We start from the raw sequence: 18,752 nt of genomic DNA on the forward strand, positions 1-18,752 counted from the left end.
GAATACTGTTCCCCTCTAGTCTGAACTTCAAATGGCAATGAATGGTTAATGGTTTAGCAGCTGTAGCACTGGCTCCACCATAACAACATCCTTGAGATAAAATAAAGTAGGAAAATTTAGAAATATTTTTCCATCCAACTTTTTCCCAAAAAATCCTGCAATCCAAACAGGGTCTCACAATAAACTGGACATGTTTGGCAACAACAAAAAAAAATATTCCGTGGAATATTAGGATGATCATATGGAGATGATTTTTATGTAAGGGGGTGAAAATATCATCACCCAAAACTAATTCTAAATAGAAATTTTCTTTTAGGTAGTTCTTAAATGAATTCTCTCTCTCCTTTACTCCTTAATAGCAGCTCTTACACAGTTGGGCCTATGAATACTCCGTGGAATATTTTTTCAAGGCCGCTAAACATAGCCTAGATTTTAGTTGAAAATTCAAGTAATCCTTAATTTCAACCTATTCGTTTGAAATTTATACTATAAATCTGTAATTTGCAAAATATTTCCTTGTTAATCTTTGAAAGTTATGAAAGTGTTTAAAATAATCCCTATGATTTCGTTTGAAAATAGGGGATTTTTTTTTAATTGATTTTTCCATGGAAAATCAACTTTCCAGTGCTTGGTAAACTCATTCTCCATGGATTATTTTTTCAAACTAGAAAATTTTCCTTGTTTCCTAGTCCATTGAATTTTATTTTTCATGGAATGTGTTTTCTTAGAAATTATTATATTTCATAATTCATGGAAATATATATTTTTTTTTTCAAGTCAAAATTTTGTTGATCGTGGTAATTCTTGATGACAGGTTGGAATTTATTTTACATAAGTAGAGATTTATGAATTCACTACCCGAACACAAAGGTGTTGATCTTGCAGATCAATCATGCATGTATCGTGGTACCAAGATCAAAAGATTGCTCATGGGATCCACCAAATCAATGGTCTTCATCAAACTTACCGGACCCAAGGTTCTGTTGTGATAGTGAACTCATAATTTTATCCTAAGATTCATAAATTTCGGCCTGAATCATGTGTTGGGGGTTCCACGTGAAAGCAAAATAGTCCCACATCGGAAAAATGTAACGATGTGGATGGGCTAATAAGGGAATGGGCTCGCTCCCCTTAATAGCTAGCTTTTGAGGGCGAGTTCTATCAGGGTCCCAACAAGTGGTATCAGAGCCGGGCACGTGGTAACCGCGGTTTAGCCTCCGAGGATGGGAATATCCCTCGGGGAAGATCTCGGTAACCCCAGTTTAGCCTCCGAGGATGGAAATATCCCTCGGGGAAGATCTCGTAGTTCCCACGTTCTAGCCGCGGGGAGGGGCGAGATTGTCCACGGTGCTTCCATGTGGAGGGGGAGATTGTTGGGGGGGGGTTCCACGCGAAAGCAAAATAGTCCCACATCGGAAAAGTGTAACGATGTAGATGTGCTAATAAGGGAATGGGTTCTCTCCAGCTTTTCAGGGCGAGTTCTACCCGGGTCCCAACATCATGTTCATACATAGCTCTTGCTGTTGTCTTTTTCATTGCACAATGTTTTTATTGGCTTAGAGATCAAAAGAACAGAAATTAAACTGAGGAAAAAAACGAAGCAAAATCCACATATATCCCTTTGGTAATAAATAGAAAAAGAAGTTGGATTTAACCAGATACATAAGCTAATGGGTGTACATATTTCTCAGGTTTATGAGAACCATATTACAGATAAATCTACCTTAGGAAGCCATGGTTAAATAAAAAAAATTATCAAATTTTTGGTGGATGATTCAAAAGATATATCAACTTTTTGGGTAAGTACCGTGATCTGGTCCAATGTCGCGAGAGCCAGTGTTCACATACGGGCCTCGGAAAGTTGCCTGTGGTGGTAAAGGCTTTGAGGAATCTATCACAGGCTTCGTCCTCGACGTCCTTCAAAACCAACCACAAATATCAGAAGAACACAAAACCATGGTTTTAAATTTCGGTCGAAATCCGAAATTTCAGTCGGGACTGAAATTTAAAACCGAAACTGATTTTTTTATTTTTTTATTTTTTTTTTGGATTTCGGCCAGGACAGAAATTTAAAATTTTCGGCCGAAATTAGAAGATTTTCACTGAAATTACCACTAAAACTGAAATTACCACCGAAATTTCATTTTTGGCTGAGACTGAAACCAAAATTTAAAACATTCGTTAAAGTCTTACTTACGCCATGAAGAAAGGAAATGACAAGCCAGCAGCTGCAAAGACTAACAAGCCTGTGGCAAGAACAGCATTCCGCAACCGGGGCATCAAGATTATAAAACTGGCAAGAAGATATAGAAAGATCCATTCAGCAACACAAGAAGGTGACTATTGTTTGAAACATTGGTCTTTGAAAAAAGTATAGCAAAATTGGTTGTATTCATGGGAGTGTAAAATTTTGGCAACAAAAAAATAATTCTATACACAAAATCAATTCAATATTATCTAACGATCATTTAAGAAATAAGCATCACATTTAATTCCAAACAACTCATTAGCATTTATTTTTTCTGTCCTTTCACATACCACATGTCAATCATTTAAGAAATGAAGCATTTGGCGGCTTCATCTTGAACCCGATGAGAGAATTTGGCGGCTTCATCTTGAACCTGATGAGAGAATTTGGCGTACAGGATTAAATTGAAGCCAGAGATTTTTCAACCGTTGAATTCGTTTCGACACGACCATGTTATCCTTTAAAGGAAAATTTCTATAACATTTTTTTAAAGAGGTAACTTTTATTGATGAAAAAAACCAACTACAGATATGGGGACAAGATGACCCACCATTTACAATAAAGTCACACCATGCCAAACTACAGAGCTATATAGATTCGGCTAAAAAATACTCTATGCAGAAATACTGCGCTAAAGGCCACCTATTGCCCTATCGGCTCCTTTACTCGGAGGTTGGAGCGACACCTGAGATGATTGTCATTCCTTCCTGCGCCTTTTTTTGCAAGCTTATCCGCACCCGCCTTTTTTGCAGACTAGATCTCAAAGTTATAGAAAACTTCTATAGCATGTATCTTGATCCTCACAAATTACGTTCCTCGGATATCCCCATCTTCATTATTTTTCTTGGTTTCTTCCCTGTCGAGGTTGATTTTTTTTCTTTAGGAAAGAGAGACAACGGTGGGGCAGTTTTCTAAATCTCTTTCCCTTAGGTCTCCCCTCTTGACTAACAACCTTTAATTCAGCCTTAATTAGAGCTTTTACAAAGCACCTTGAGCACTACATCGACTTCCTTATCTGTTATATAAAGAGTTCCATTAAGGAAATTATGGTCTAATAATTTGGGGTCCATTTTTTCAAACCTCACTATAAAGGTAGCTTCAAACTAGGCACTGATGCGTCTCTAGTAACGGAAGGAGCTGGAATAGGATGCATAATCAGAGACTCTAAAGCCAAAATATTCTCTCTAAATGTTGATGTCGATGAGATATATGCGCTAGAAATTTGTGCTATCTATCAAGGGATAAGTATGGCCAAAAGAAAAGAAATTGATCAAATCTGGATTGAGTCAGACTCGCAGATTGTGGTTGATGTCATTAATAAAGGTTAAATCTGCCCATCACGACTAAGGCCATACCCCCCCAAAAAAATTAATGGAAATCTCCAGATTTGTTGAATCTGACTTGATTGCGAAAATTCAGGACAGGCTTCCTGGACACATGTCCCATCTTCGCATAGAGGTCCTTAAACATGCCATGCCCATTTGAAGTGTGGTAAACATGCATAGGGTTGTGAGGGCATGTGTTCTATGTGTCTCTTCCACCGCTTCTGTAGTGTTACCTTCCGACCATTTCCTATTTTGGGCTTCATGATTCATGCCCGTCATCATCAGAAAGCAAGTCTTTGGTACGTGCCTACATGGGTCCCACTTATAGTAGAATAAATTAATTTGGTTTTTTATATTAGTTGTATGGTATGGGTTAGAGAATAAGATTGGATCTCATAAGATCTGATAGATTTAGTAGTTAGGATAGATTAGGATAATTTTGATTTATCAATTTCTATATTTATCTCGATCTCTTTCTATGTTAATCACTTTGACTGTTCTATATAAGCACTCATTAGGTTCCATTCTAAAGCAATCTAGAAGAAATTTATCCCAGAAATTGTGTTTTACACACAAAGGAGGACTGACCCTTCCCTCGAAGTGGGACAAGAGGCTGATCTTTCCTCTAAGAAGATCAATCCTGTTGTGAACCGATTTGGGTTCGTAACGGTCTTCTTTTGAAATTGTGGTATTCATATTTAGGGCATCTCCAATCACGCAGTAGAAAATCCTGTTTTTGAAAGGGAAATGTCTTCTGCAGGAACGCTGCAGTTCCATCCTTAATTTTATGAAACAATTCCTATCTTGCACGATAATCTCGGAGGCAGAGAAGTTTTGGTGAGGTAAATTTCAAAATGGGAAGCATTTTGAAATTAGATAGTGTTCATGGAACCTTACCACAGACGCAACAATGAAGGATTGGTGGGAAGCAGACTATAGTCATGCTTGATTTTAACCACTTATCCTAGCCTTCCAAACTAATATCAACTACTCAAGGCCACATGAAGCATAATGAACAAACTGGCCACCAGAAAACCTGATACAGGTAGGGTTTTGGAGTAATGACTATGAACTTCAGAGCAAGGCTTATAATCTTGAAACATGGGCTGAGTCAACTTTAGACAAGACCAATGAAGTTACATTTACTGAGATTTTCACGTTTTTCCTAAGGATTTATTCGAAAGTTCAAACTAAGAATCAGAAGAATAACAGGAAGACCCATAAAGTAAAAATTATGGAAGAACTGAAAGGTTATATATACTGATTTTCGTAGTAAGGCTAGTAAAGCGCTACTTCTAAAACAATATAGCGTCCTGTTCTCATCCACGTATCAACATTAGGTCGACCCGGAGTTGCTGGGGCATGGCTTAAGAATGAAGCGATCCGTCATCGACTGAGACCTACCTATAGTCTAGTCAAAGTACCAGTGACGGTGACTTGGTTGCGTAACGTAATATGGATTCAGTCGGCGAAAGTCCAAGTGACGCTGACTTCATCGGATTCAGTCATTCTTCAGTGGCCAAGTTGAAGCGTTCAGCGGTTCTTCGGCCAACCACCTTTCTTTTTCAAGGTTGAGCTTGTTCAATTGAAGCTAATGCTATGCTGCCCTTCCCCTGTTCAAGAGAAAGGGAGGACTGAGAAGGGATAGTTTATTAGAAGCCGGGGATGGAATACAGCCTAGGCTAGGGATGGAGAGATTACCTAATCATCGAAGAGACTTGTACTAAGAAAGCTATGCATGTTAAACAATGAAAATTGTGTCATAAACATATGGCATATACTACACATCATCACTGAGTTAAGACCAGAGCATAAACCTGAAGTATCATTGGCCTGAACATAAGCATAGTTTTAAATTTCGACCGAAACCGAAATTTCCCGAAATCCCATTTTTCGCTAAATACCAAATTTCGGTCTGAAATTTCGGAATTTCGTTTTTGGGACATTTAAAAAAAAAAAAAATGTGTTACAAAATTTAGGTCCGAAATTTCTGTTTTCCCAGGGACCGAAACCGGTATTTTAAACCATGAACATAAGTAACCAAAATCAAAATTAAATTACTTCAATATCATAAGTCTCTCATGTGCCAAAAGACCAAAACTCACAAGATAAAAGACAATACAGAAAAACCCAAAGATCACAATGATTTCACTAGTAGCCGCACAATCAGAGAACAATCAAGCAATTCCTTCTTTTTATTGACATACTGGGTCCTGCAGCTGCTAGTACAATATTGTACCACCCTGGAAGCACTCGCGCCAGCGGCTCCCTTATATATATGGCTTCACAAAGCTAGTAACAGCCTGTGCATTATTCATTGGGACAATCTCATCTTCTTCTTGATATAGGATTTGTCACAAGAAGCATATGTTCTATCACCGCTTCAATGACAAGACCATCAAAATCACATAGATTAAAGTACCCAAACCAGCCAATAACTTCGCCATCATCCCCGCAATCATCATGGGGGTCTCTCCACACAGGAAAAAGAACTGTGTTCATCTTTAAACGCTCTGAATCTTAAATATTTGTTGAACTCTAAAACCTTTTCCACTCTCCAAGACTCAGGTGCTGGTCACCTTTCCCTTTTTGGCTCTAAAAAACAAGAATCAGCTAATTTCGAGCGGATGATACTCCGCCACCATTTACGAAGTAGGCATTAAAAGTATGTGTCTCCCTTTCTTTTTTTCAAATGGCAGGGCCCTTCTCCCTTAGAAGCACCAATTTCATCCCAGTTGACTAAATTGACCCTTTTCACTTGAGAACATCAACCGCAAAGAAAGTTCTGCTGCAATTTTTTAGCTTAATAAAAAATGGAAATAATCATATAATTGGACACAAAGTAAATTAGAAGTGTTGCTATGGTAGCCTTCACAAGTAACACTCTACCTAGGAGCAATCTCCCCGGGCCCTGTTTGGTTGCACCAACGCTCGGCATTCATTGGAATTTCAAATGCCAATGAATGTTGATTCCTTGTTTGGTTGCCAATATTGTATTGAAACTCCACTTGACTCACCAACATGTTTCAAACATCATCATTGCCTTTTTTTCCCATGCGGCGCCCATGTAGGACTAATGTCCCCTCTTCTCATCTTCCAACCAAATTCTACAAAAATGATAAAATTTTGGTAGAAGAGTGGTGGAAAAGGTCTTGTCCTATTCTCTGTCGCTCTTTCTCTCCCTCTCTTCCCTATCTCTCTCTTCACTCTCTATATTGGTAATGACACGCCTACGTTTTCCACTACTTTCTGAGAGGACTACCACGAAACCAAACACTATTTACCACCATTCCACTATTCACCCTCGTTTTTCGCTTTCTTATACTATCATTAGTTACAGAAATAAATCAAGGGAATACACTGTAGCATGAAGAGGCACGCAACCAAGAAGGTCAATGTGCTAGGGGCTCCAAATAATCCGTGCAAATATGAGTAATAATCATTGAATATTACATTTTCTTCGGTGATTAAAAACACCAATTGAATAAATGATACAACTCGGCATAAAAAAGATAACTACTCAGGTCCTTATCACATTAGTAGTTGAAGTATGCTCTATATAAGGCCCAAATATACACTTTAGATATGATAGAGTTTCACACGATATATTGTTGGCAATTCCGTAACTCATTTTATTATTCATTTATTTTGTATAATAAACGTGATTTTTTTTTTAATGGTAATAGTAAAGGTGATATTTAATAGCGGTAGACATAAAACGAAAATGGAAAAGAGGGTTTCCCCAAACGAGCTGAACATGGGTGCCAAAATAAAATACAACATGCTGATAATAAAAAAAGATAACCACTCAGTTCCGTATCATATTAGTAGTTGAAGTATGCTCTATATAAGGCCCAAATAGTCACGTAAGATATGATAGTTAGAGTTCACACAATATATTGTTGGCAATTCCGTAACTCATTTTATTATTCATTTATTTTGTATAGTAAAGGTGATATTTTTTTTAATGGTAATAGTAAAGGTGATATTTAATAGCGATAGACAAAAAACAAAAATGGAAAAGAGGGTTTCCCCAAACGAGCTGAACATGGGTGCCAAAATAATATACAACATGCTGATATATACATCCTCTCCAAGGCCACCAATGAGAACTTGTCCCCAACCAGGAGGGCTAATCAATTGACATCGTTATGCAACAATGAATTCGCCTCATACTTGGCATCTCAACCACCAATGTGGCTAAACAATACTTGTGTCTCAGAAAGCAGGTCCAATGCTTCTTCCACTACATTGGCTAGTAGCCAGGGATAATCCTCAATTGATTTCATCAGTTTTTGCTATCTGTTTTCTTAGCCTAGCATATAACGGCAATTTCATATTAGTGTATGGCAAGCACGATACCATCTTTCATTATGAATGAGACAGAGAACATATTCCTACTAGTGGGTTCTTCAATCCATCTCTCCAATCAATCCATATTTTCATGAAATTTTATCTGCTCTATTTTGAAAGTTAACCAGTTAGTTATGTTCTTAATCATCATGACAAGCCTATGATGCCCAAATACAAATACAGATATATAGACAAGGGGCAAAACCGCAAAAGTATAATTCTGCATTTCCCAAAATCCAAGTTGTGGATGTGCCTACAGGTATCTCATAGGACCCATCTATACCATTACAATATGGCATATACTTTAACAAGACTGAATAACTTAAATATATTTGACTTAGGAAAAGGAATTAATAACAACATCGAGTATCCAGAAGTTTTCATTCGGGACCATCACATCATGTTGCATTGAACCTGCCCCACTCACTCTCTTCCAAGAGTTGATGAAACTCGTCCTCATGGAAAGTATTGTTGAAAGCATCCAAATGCATGCCTATACCATGAAAGGAAAAGGCAAAAGAAAAAACAGTAAAATTCTCGGTCTTCCCTGTTTCTAATATAGTTGACTTGCCATTTCAAAAAAGAAAAAGAAAAAACAGAAAAATTCCCACTTAGTCTATTGAAGTGCTATTTCTTAATATTTCTTTTTACTTTGACAAGCATTCTCAACTCAGCTCAACTCAACAAAGCATTCTCTAACAAAAAAAATCAGACCCTTAGAAACCAAATTTAGCCTTTGTCAGTATCCTAGGAGAGATAAAACACATTTTTTTGATAATTGAAAATTAAAACTCATTCCAGTTTACAGTGTTGTCTCTAGGATCATCATTGGCTCGATACGTACGGTTCACCATCATCTTTGGTCTTAACTTTTTGCTCCACCCACACTCACTCTCCTTTTGCATCGCAAATAATTAGGAAACATCTGACATTAATGCTCATAAGTGCCATCATTGATCGGGTGATCCTCACGTCTGCCCTCATCATTGCCTTTCTAAACAAACTCAATGGCTCACATTTTTATAACTCCCCCAAGCACTCTACATGCAAGAACTGCAAGCTAGAGAAGCCTATCCTTTTTCCACAAAAATCCATTTTCTATACTGAATTCTAATGTGTAGATCCTTCTCTTACCCCTTTTCATTAGGGATTCTATTCCAAATTACCTCTGTTCTAGACTTTCCTGAATTACCTTCATTGAAAGATTTTCTTGCCAAACATAGATCTTTTTTTCCTTTTATGAGGCAAAAATCTGAGTCTTTCTGCAAAATAAAGGCTTGCAATCTCTTCGACAGATCCAACATGGGGACTTGATCAAAGCAGTTAAAGGAGAGTGTGTCTCTCCATGGCCTTTCAAGACCATCTCTAATAATGTAAATATCAATCTCCAACATTAACACCTCTGTACTCAAAATATTACTAAAAGAAATTACCATTACATCCAATAGGCATGTCATTCATGACGTTTGGGTTCAGATCTCCCTTAATGTTGTCTATCCCATTAATCTAATACCTTCTCCTATTACTATTTGTATGTTTTTGTTGAGCATCTCACTACATTCTATGCTAGCTATCATGTATGTCTATATTGCACTTTCTTGTCATTCGTTTTACTTATGATAAAAAAAATGTTCGATAAATTTTCCTTGGTCACTCGTCTCACCAAAAGGGCTACCACTACTATGAACAAATATCAAAGACTTGTTTATCTCTAGGAAATTTGTCTTTCAAGAGTTAGTTCCTTCTCTGCACACTAGTTCGTTGATCCTCTTAAGTCATTCACTCCACTTCCTCCATCAACTCGTCTTCTATAGATGTGAATTCTTAGACACATATCTCATCATCTGATACATGGGATAAGAATGTCCATTGATCAATCTGTTGGGAGCCACCCAATCGAATAGAGAACCTTCCTTGTTCTACAGGAGTACAACCCCACTTTGTATTTTTTTTTTTTTTTTGAATGGTAACCTATTCCCCCTTTATTAGTCATGGACAGTCCAATCACAGCTACCTTAACTATGTCCTCTCCTCCAATGGTTGATTCGCTTTTGCCTGTCGGATATCAGTAGCATCACTAAATAAGTATCCCTCTGGATCAATTTAAGGACAGACCCCCATTACGTTATTTTCTCTTCGTCATTAACTCAATATACCTTTCCCATCGTTATCCCATTTACATGTGAACAACTTCCCTAGTTCAAAGCCTATCGATCATTTAATCTTTGCATGCTTATAGGCAAGAGATCATATAGAAATAGTTCCATGACCTTCAATGAAATCACAGTAGTGATATGTTGCCATTCCCCCTCGTGGAAAGAAACTAAGTGAGACGAATTTACAATGTCAAGATGAAATTGGATGCACTGATCAAGCACTACAAGGGCCACCTAGCAGCTAAGTTACACCTATTGAAGTATGATTTTGAACAAAATTACACTACTCAGCCGAAATTTCACGTACAAATGACTAAGGTTTCTATCCATCATTGACCACTCTACCAAATAAACATGAGCTGCACAGTCATTAATGGTGATATTCAGGGTGAGTTTATATATAAATCAAACACACAACTTCATGATCTTTGTTGGACAGACCAACATCAACATCAAGGAAGCCCAACATGCACTGATTTGGTAATTTCGAGGTTCTTTCATTTCTATTGGATTACTATATAATCCATTATTACAACTAAGGATCATCTCAAAGGGTTTGCCATTGTTTCAGTATGTATTTCAATGGTATCATCATCATTCTTGGCCAAGAAAACAAACCCTAATTTCAGACATGGCTGAAAGAAGCAAGAGAAAGCATTTCTTCTTTGAATTGTACTCGATGAAAAACAAACCCTAATTTCAAGACAAACCTATCAATATCCAATAAAAAAATGGCTGGCAATCATAGAGCATCCATTAGAAGAGAGTTAAGAATTAGAATCCAGAAGAAAAGAAAATTCGTATATAAAAAGAAGAAATATTGAAGAATCGATTTCAAAAAGAGAAAAGAAAGGGAACATTGCAATTCAAAGGAAAGTAGAGATGAAATTGAGTTACCAGAGAGAGAGATAAGAAGAAGAAATGGGTTCTGGATCGAAGATTCTAGAAACCCTAGCGAGCGACCCTTAATCGAGCTTCAAAAGCATGAAGCCATGGTTTTCGTTGTGGAGACGAGAGAGAGAGAGTGAGAGGATTTTGCTGGCTATTAGGATACATACAGTCCGTACACGTGGCACACTGGTTGGGGATCTAGACCGTTGATCTGGTTGCGTACAAGTCGATGGTGTTGCAAGCAGTGACTCCAACATGTGTCTAAGAAGATAGAAAGTCATATTCGAGACCATTGCAAATAGACCTGGCAAAAGCGACCCGTGCCCGCGGGTCGACCCGACCCATCCGCAAATTTGCGGGCACGGGTCTGAGTTTTAGTGACCCGTCAAAACTAACCCGCGGGTGACCCAACCCGCAAAAACATGGGTCGGGTCGGGTCGGGTCAACCCGCGGGCTCCCTCAAGTCACTTGGCTTTTTAAAGGGTGGTGATTTTGTTATGCTAATCTAGTTAAATGGCTTTTTTTTCTAATGCAAAGGATGGTGATTTTGTCATGCTAATCTATTTTTTAAGGGTTTGATGCCTAAATAGGTTATGGCTGGCACCATAGAATATAAATAGGTTGTGGCTAGCACCATAGGTTGATCCCAACCCTCCGATTTGAATGTTAGAGGGTTGATCACTTGATCCTAACCCTCTATAGATCGGAGGGTTAGGATCAACCTATTGAAATGATTTTTGGGGCACAGCCTATTTAGGCTGTGGGCCATCTAATGGACGGTTTGGATCATCCCCTCATCAAATCCAGTGATAATATTTTCCAAAATAAACTACTGTTTGAATTTGCGGGTGACCCGCGGGTTGACCCGGCCCACCCACGGGCCACGCGGGTCACCAAAATTCTAACCCGCAAAAATGCGGATCATCTCCTGACCCGACCCGTGTGACCCGCACCCGCATCACCCGCGGGTTGACCCGGCCCGACCCACCCGTTTGCCAGGTCTAATTGCAAAGATCCTTTTTGGGTCCCACAAGGAGTAGTGTAATTGTAATCTAGGCCATTGATTTGTAGGTGCAACTTGGGTCAGGTGAACCCGTCGGGTTCATCCCGAAAAAAACTCGGGTCGGGTTCAGCGTTGAGTTTTCTCAACCCAGGTTGAAAATTGGGGCTCGGGTCGAGTTAGGGTTTGGGCAGCTCGACCCGAGTGAAATTTGACATTTTTAATCAATTTTTTTTGTAAGCTTAAAAACTCTGGTTGGGTTGGAAAAAAGGCTCCCTCGGGTTGGGTTGGGTTGAAGCTGGTTGGGTTGGAAATCGGGTCGGGTCAGTTTTGGAAAAAAGGGTTCCTCGAGTTGGGTTAGCCTACCCGAGTTGGCGATCCAAAAGGTCCTATTCACGTGCTTCTCTTGTCAAAATTCTAAAACAGGGCTTATGGATTGAAGGGACAAGATAATCTGATCAAGGTGAGATCAATAGCACTGGGCCAAACATGAAACATGTAGCCGTTGATCAGATTAATGGATGAGATCGCATCCACATGGCATACATGAGATCAATTCATATCACTTATTAAAAGTTAGGGGTGCAACTTGGGTCGGGTTCAACCCGAATTTGGGTTGAGTCGGGTTAAGCTTTTTTGCAAATCAGGTTGGGTTGGCTTGGGGTGTCGGCAACCCGACCCGACCCGAAACCCGAATTTGGGTTCCATCTTCAGTATATGTTTTTCTTTTTCAACATTGAAATAGTCTCCACAGTCCACAATGGACGATTTGGATAATCTTATGGTGCGGACCATACCGTACTTTAATAAAGTGAGGAGTGTGATCATCAAAATATAGTAGTGCGAATAACATTTCCCTTTGTTAATTGTTAGTCCCTGTTTGTTTTGGATTTTGAGAACCGATTGTGAGTCAAAAAGTGATTATTGGTGACTCACTGTTGGTTCGCAAAATCCAAAACAACCCGGCTTGAGTTGAGGTGGTCAACTGTTGGTACCATATCAAATTGGGTCAACCCGACCTGATTTTGGAAATCGGGTTGGGTTGGGTTGAGGAAATTGCAAATCTGGTTGGGTCGGGTTGAACCCAGCCGGGTTGGAAATCGGGTCGGGTTGGAAAAATGGGTTCCTCGGGTTGGGTCGGGTTGGCCTCAACCCGACCCGAGTTGCACCCCTATTAAAAGTGCTTCACGATCCATTTCAAATTGGACCGTACATCGGAGTCTTCTAATTCATGCCTTCATTGTACGCAATTAGGGCTTCCCTGTATGAATTAAATTAATAAGACAAAATCTGAGCATGTGTGGCTGCTTTCACATGCAAACAGCCATCCGTGAAATGCCTTCTGCAATGGTCCCTAACAAATCCTCCAAATGAAAGGTGCTAATTTCAATTACCAGCTTTTGTATGGTGTAAGCCAGTACAGGCCAGTATTTTTTGAAAAAGTACCGTACAGATTACTCCATAAGATGAGCCAATCCGTCCATTTGATGGGCCACAGTGTAAATAAGTTGTTCCCAAAAACCTCATTTCCATAGGAGGATCCCAACCCTCTGATCTATACAGGTTTCCATATTATCCGGTTCCTCTATAGAACAGAGGGCTAGGATCATCCTATGGAAATCATTTTTTTGGGCACATCCTATTCGCATTGTGGTCCATCAGGTGGTTTGGATCATCCTGTGGTGTAATCTGTATAGTACCTTTTGAAATATACTGGACTATATGGGCTTACACCACATAAAAACTCACTACCAGATATCACTATCACTCCTTCCTTAAGGCCCATAAATGAACATTGTTCATTTATGGGCCTTAAGGAAGGAGTGATAGTAGGGGTGCAACTCGGGTCGGGTTCAACCGGGAAAAAAAAAGTCGTGCTGGGTTGAGTCTGGGCCGGGCCAGGTTCAGGTTGGGTTTCCTCTACCTGGGTTGAGTTCGGGTTGAAGGCTTGAGCAACCCGACCCAAGTGAAACCCGACATTTTTAATAATTTTTTATTTTTCTAAGCTTAAAATCTCAGGTTTGGTCGGGTTGAACTCGGGTTGGATTCATGTTCAGGTTGAGTAAATGGTTGCTCGGGTCGGGGTCGGGTTGGCCTCAACCCGACCCGAGTTGCACCCCTATTAATGATTGGGATCATTTTTCTTCCGGTGATATCGTGGAGTAATAAAATAATGCAAAGTAACAGTAGCCATATGTCTATATATAGCCGTATTTTTTTTTTCAAATCTTACTATACGGCCCACTCCATAAGATGATCCGAACCGTTCATTTACTGGGCCACAATGTAAATAAAAAACCATTCCGTAGTGTGCAGTCTATAGATCGTAGAGATATGATCATCCTGCAGAAATGATTTTTAGAGCAAAACCTATTCATATTGTGGCTCAGCAAATCAAAAATTTGAATCATCCTATGAAGTGGGCCGGAAAGTACCTTTTGAAAAATACCGGACACACCATATAAAATCTATTACAAAAAAAATTAGAAATTTTTTGTCATGGTTGCCAAACATGCCCTATTTGGATTGTAGGAATTTCCTATATTTGATATCAAAACTGCAATGTTTTGATAAGATGCGTGAATTATTTAAAGGGCTGTCAGAAGGATTTTACAGATCTCAAATATCTGAAAAAGCTTTTTACATACTAAACGAAGAGCTGCTGCGTGCATCTTATCAAAACAATGGAGTGCTGAAATCATTTTCCTTTCCTAAATTGTTGGTAAATAAAAGGCTTTTTCAAAAATTTCTAAAATTACATTATTTGATTACACGTGAAAAAATAACTTTAATTAACACATTGATGGATTTTTAATGTACAATGATATCCCTCTAGTGCGTGAATAGGTAAAAAAAATTCGTGGCTGCCAAAGCCTTAGTGCGTTGAACTAAGGCATATGGCAAGCATAAAACTAATGCAAAGTTTCACCCAGTAGAGAGCATTTTAGGGGCACGGCCTATTCCTGTTGTAGAGAAAAACTTATGAATGGTATGGGATCATTGAAAAAGTAGTTCACGCCAGTGTACTATTACTCATCCATATTTTTCCTTGGAATTTAACAAAATTTCCCCCAAAATTGTACCATGGATGTGTACACCTCCATACATGCAATTTGAATACCTATCCAAAGTGAAACCAATCTTGGTCATACATTATACCAAAGGCAATAAGTGGCCCACCATATCAATGGCCCCAATCACCACAAGACGTACTTCATTCAATAATCAATATTTGGTGTAGCGGAAGCAGCAAAAGGTAAGATCACCGTCCCTTGGAAAGAAAAACCTTGAATCCACAAGGAAAAACTAAATAAGCAATTCTTATTCATTGAAAATCTGTTTCATACATGACACGCCCAATAGTTAGAGTTTCTCTCCTTTTCCTAACTTCACTCAAACTCATCTTCATTCTTAAACACAAACTGCATTACTAGCTCAAACTCAGCTACTAACTATAACTAAGGACTCTTAGTTAGAATTAGGAATTCTAACTATGACTAGAATGAGATTAACTTACTTATAAGTAGGAATTCTGAAGTTATTAAAACTCATCTTACATCAGTCCTCTCTGCTTGAATGAAACCCATCCTCAAGTTTAGATCCAGTTACTCAAGTGCATGCTTGAATGAATCTTGTCCTCAAGTTCAGTCCTGATTACTCAAGTGCAAGGTGTACTCATACAGATTAGCAACGTTTAAGTTGGAGGAAATTGACTTGTCATCAGGAAGATAGACCACATAGGCGTTGTCATTGATTTTCGTCAGTATCTTATAGGGTCCATATTTCTTGTTCTTCAATTTGTGAAGGTACCTGATGGGCACATCGGCTTGGCTATTAGCTGCATCTCCGGTGAGAGATTTGGTCAACCAAGTCGAAAAAGAAGCACCTTGCCCTTATTGATACCCCGAAAAAGGTATTCCAGTTGCATATCGGTATCCATATGCCTCTACTCCTTGTTAGTCTTTTGTTAATTATTTTTTTGAAAAGGAGTCTTTTGTTAATTATAAACATGTCATTCTTAGTCTTTTTACCATTGGTAGTTATGTTGGTTGAGAGAAGTTGTAAGGGCTATATACAGAAAGCCCATCCACTTAGACTCTGATTTTGAGATTTGTGAGATTAGAGAGTTGCTCTTATTTGGAGAGAGAGAGAGAGAGAGAGAGAGAGAGAGAGAGAGTTGGCGGCTCTTCTTTATTATTGTATATGTTCTTTGAGAAAATGGAATTGTAGGCTAGTGTAATACCCTTTTTCTAGATCTCATCTATCATTCCTTGATGAATGCAAGAACACGCATTGATCGAGATCAGTTCGCAATCACTGGAGGATTTAAACACTTGCATTCCCCTGTGTCACGGGCTTAGCAATTTCGTTAGCTAAAACCGTGCGACACTTGCACTTAGCACCCCAATGCTTAGCACAAGTCAGCTTTCTACCCAACTAGAGCAACACTTAGACAAAGAGAACACACACAATGTTAAGCAGGAGAGCTTCTATTACTTGAAGAAAGCATACAACTTTCTGAGGTAGTATACAAATGAGGGGCTCTTCTCCTTTTATAGGCCTTGAGGGATCATTCTAGGTCCCTTTCTACATACTTCTTTCTCTAGATTTTTCTTAGATATTTCAAGTATATTCTTTACAAAATGTCTAACACACTTCTAGAATATTCACACATTCCCACTTCTAGAGCCTTCTACCCTTCTACCAAGTTCTAGAAGGTTCTAGAATAATCTACATAATTCTAAAGGGTCTAGAAGATTCTAGAGTACTCTTCATAATTCTAGAGATGCTTAGAACATTCTTGGTCATTCCGGGATCTTCTACGTTATTCTAGATATGTCTAGAAGTTTCTAGAATTCTTCCTGTGACACTAGCTTGAATAATTATGTAAGAGTGTTGGAGAATTCGGCATTAGATCTGCTCATTACAGCACATCAATTTCAGATTTGTAAGATTTTTCCAAAAACATTTCCAAATTTAAGCATTTTCAGTTTCTTTCTTGCTCTTGTTCTATATAAAGCCACAATGTACATATCTTTGCATAGATCCAGTTAATATCTAGCCAAATCTGGACAGATCTTAAAGATTGATTACGCTTCCGCAATGCCGCCTGCATCAGTACCCATAGGAAACGCTCCTTAAGGTGGACCATCACCATGTCACCCTCCTTGAATACCTTAAGTTGTTTGGTGGACCATTACCATGTCACCATCTTTGAACACCTTAAGTTGTTTGTACTTACCTGTGGCTTTTTAGTACTTGGTGTTAAAGAGTCTTCCAGTTGCTTCATAGCATCTATCTGAATTCCTTAGATTGTATCAACCAAACATTCCTTTGTTGTATTAGCACCAGTGGGCAACGATTCATTAGCCAAATCTAATGGATGTCTTGGCATCTATCAGTATGCAATCTGAAAATGTGACTTTCCTATGGCCCTATTCACAATACTATTGTAACCAAACTCAGCCTGAGCAAGAGACAGATCCCATAGTACAGGCTTGTTGCAATCTCTGTTTGACCATCAGTTTGGGGTGGAAAGTGCTGATGGCACTATAGGGATGCATCGAACCTCCTCCATAGAGTCTACCAAAATGACTAAGAAACTTAGTGTCACGATCCGAGCGAGCTACTTCACGAAAGAACAAATTGGCTACATTAGCTGCCTCTGAAGTCTTCGTGCAAGAAAGAAGTGTGCACCCCATTGAGTAAGTGGTAGACACAATATTCCAGATTTAATTCTGAGTTGGGTTAAGGTTTAGGCCTTAGGCTAGTTCACTTGACCCAAGCCAGACCCCAGATCTCTTTTTCTTGCAAAGTTCTGCCATTCTAAGGAAACAAAAAGGTTTTTGTATTTTTTCCCTTTTTTTGTACGGTGCCAACCCGAACCCAACCTTACCCAAGTTAAAAAGGTTAGGTTAGGGTTGAGATCTTAAAAGGCAAGTTGGGTTAGGGTTAACCCTCCTCAAACCTAGATTTGGGTTGGGTTGGGTTGGGTTGAGTTGAGTTGGGTTAGGGTTGAAGCGTTCTTACCTCAAGTTGGACAAGGGTTGTAACCCTGCCCGAGTTGCACTCATAATTTTCCAAATAGAAAGAAGCCACGCAACTTTGGGCCTAGAAATGGGCTGAAGCCCAATCTATTTTACGATCCAGAAGCATGGGCCCATTAAGGTAACCAACCTCAAAGCCCAGATTAGTATTACCATAGTCTCTCTCTCTAAATCCAAGCCGTCCAACGAAAATCAAAGGATCGCTGCCGTTCTTATAGTCTCTCTCCATCCTGAGGGTTTTTCTCCGAAGCTAGGGTTTACAGGTTTGACGATTTTGCTTTCCCATTTTCTTCTTTCTTTTCCTATTTTTCATTCATTATTTTCTAATTTGCGACATTTTTATTTTCGTCTAGGACTCCTGTTCCATTCTCGCAGGAGCAGATTTAGGTATGCCTGTAAATTTACTTTTTTTTTTTTTTTTTTCCAGTGATTCTATTCTTAAAGTATCGGGCTAGGGTTTGAAGTTTCTGATTTTACTTCTCTAGGGTTTGGAGTTTGTTTTTCTTTGGGGATTTCTATCTTGACGTTAAAGTAAAGGGTAATTTTGCTTAGTTTTACTTTATGATAGAGTTTGAAGATCGTGGTTTTACGTTTCCGTTTGTGATTGAAGAGAAAGGGAATTATGGGTTTATATTTTTGCTCGCTCAGCATGTGGAAACTAGAAACTAAGAAAATGTTTAACTGCAAGGCATCCTTATACGTGGGTTTACTCCTTTACATTGATACATAAAT

At 38.9% G+C, this 18,752-nt stretch overlaps 2 protein-coding genes across 2 annotated transcripts in view; one reads left to right on the plus strand and one right to left on the minus strand.

Annotated features, from left to right (window-relative positions):
* Positions 1–18,752, plus strand: part of LOC143859366 (uncharacterized) — a 56,959-nt gene that overhangs the window by 9,131 nt on the left and 29,076 nt on the right. The window lies entirely within an intron of this gene.
* On the minus strand, positions 1,598–11,198 carry LOC143859283 (uncharacterized). Its single transcript, XM_077369990.1, has 3 exons — positions 10,980–11,198; positions 2,198–2,293; positions 1,598–1,917 (listed from the first exon to the last, which is right to left on the minus strand). The coding sequence occupies exons 2-3, from the start codon at positions 2,278–2,280 to the stop codon at positions 1,788–1,790; spliced, it is 213 nt and encodes a 70-aa protein (XP_077226105.1). The 5' UTR covers positions 2,281–2,293; positions 10,980–11,198; the 3' UTR covers positions 1,598–1,787.

This window comes from Tasmannia lanceolata, unplaced genomic scaffold, assembly GCF_043159265.1.
Source record: "Tasmannia lanceolata isolate RefF3 unplaced genomic scaffold, GAP_Taslan_0.1 ptg000029l, whole genome shotgun sequence".
Lineage (NCBI taxonomy): Eukaryota > Viridiplantae > Streptophyta > Magnoliopsida > Canellales > Winteraceae > Tasmannia > Tasmannia lanceolata.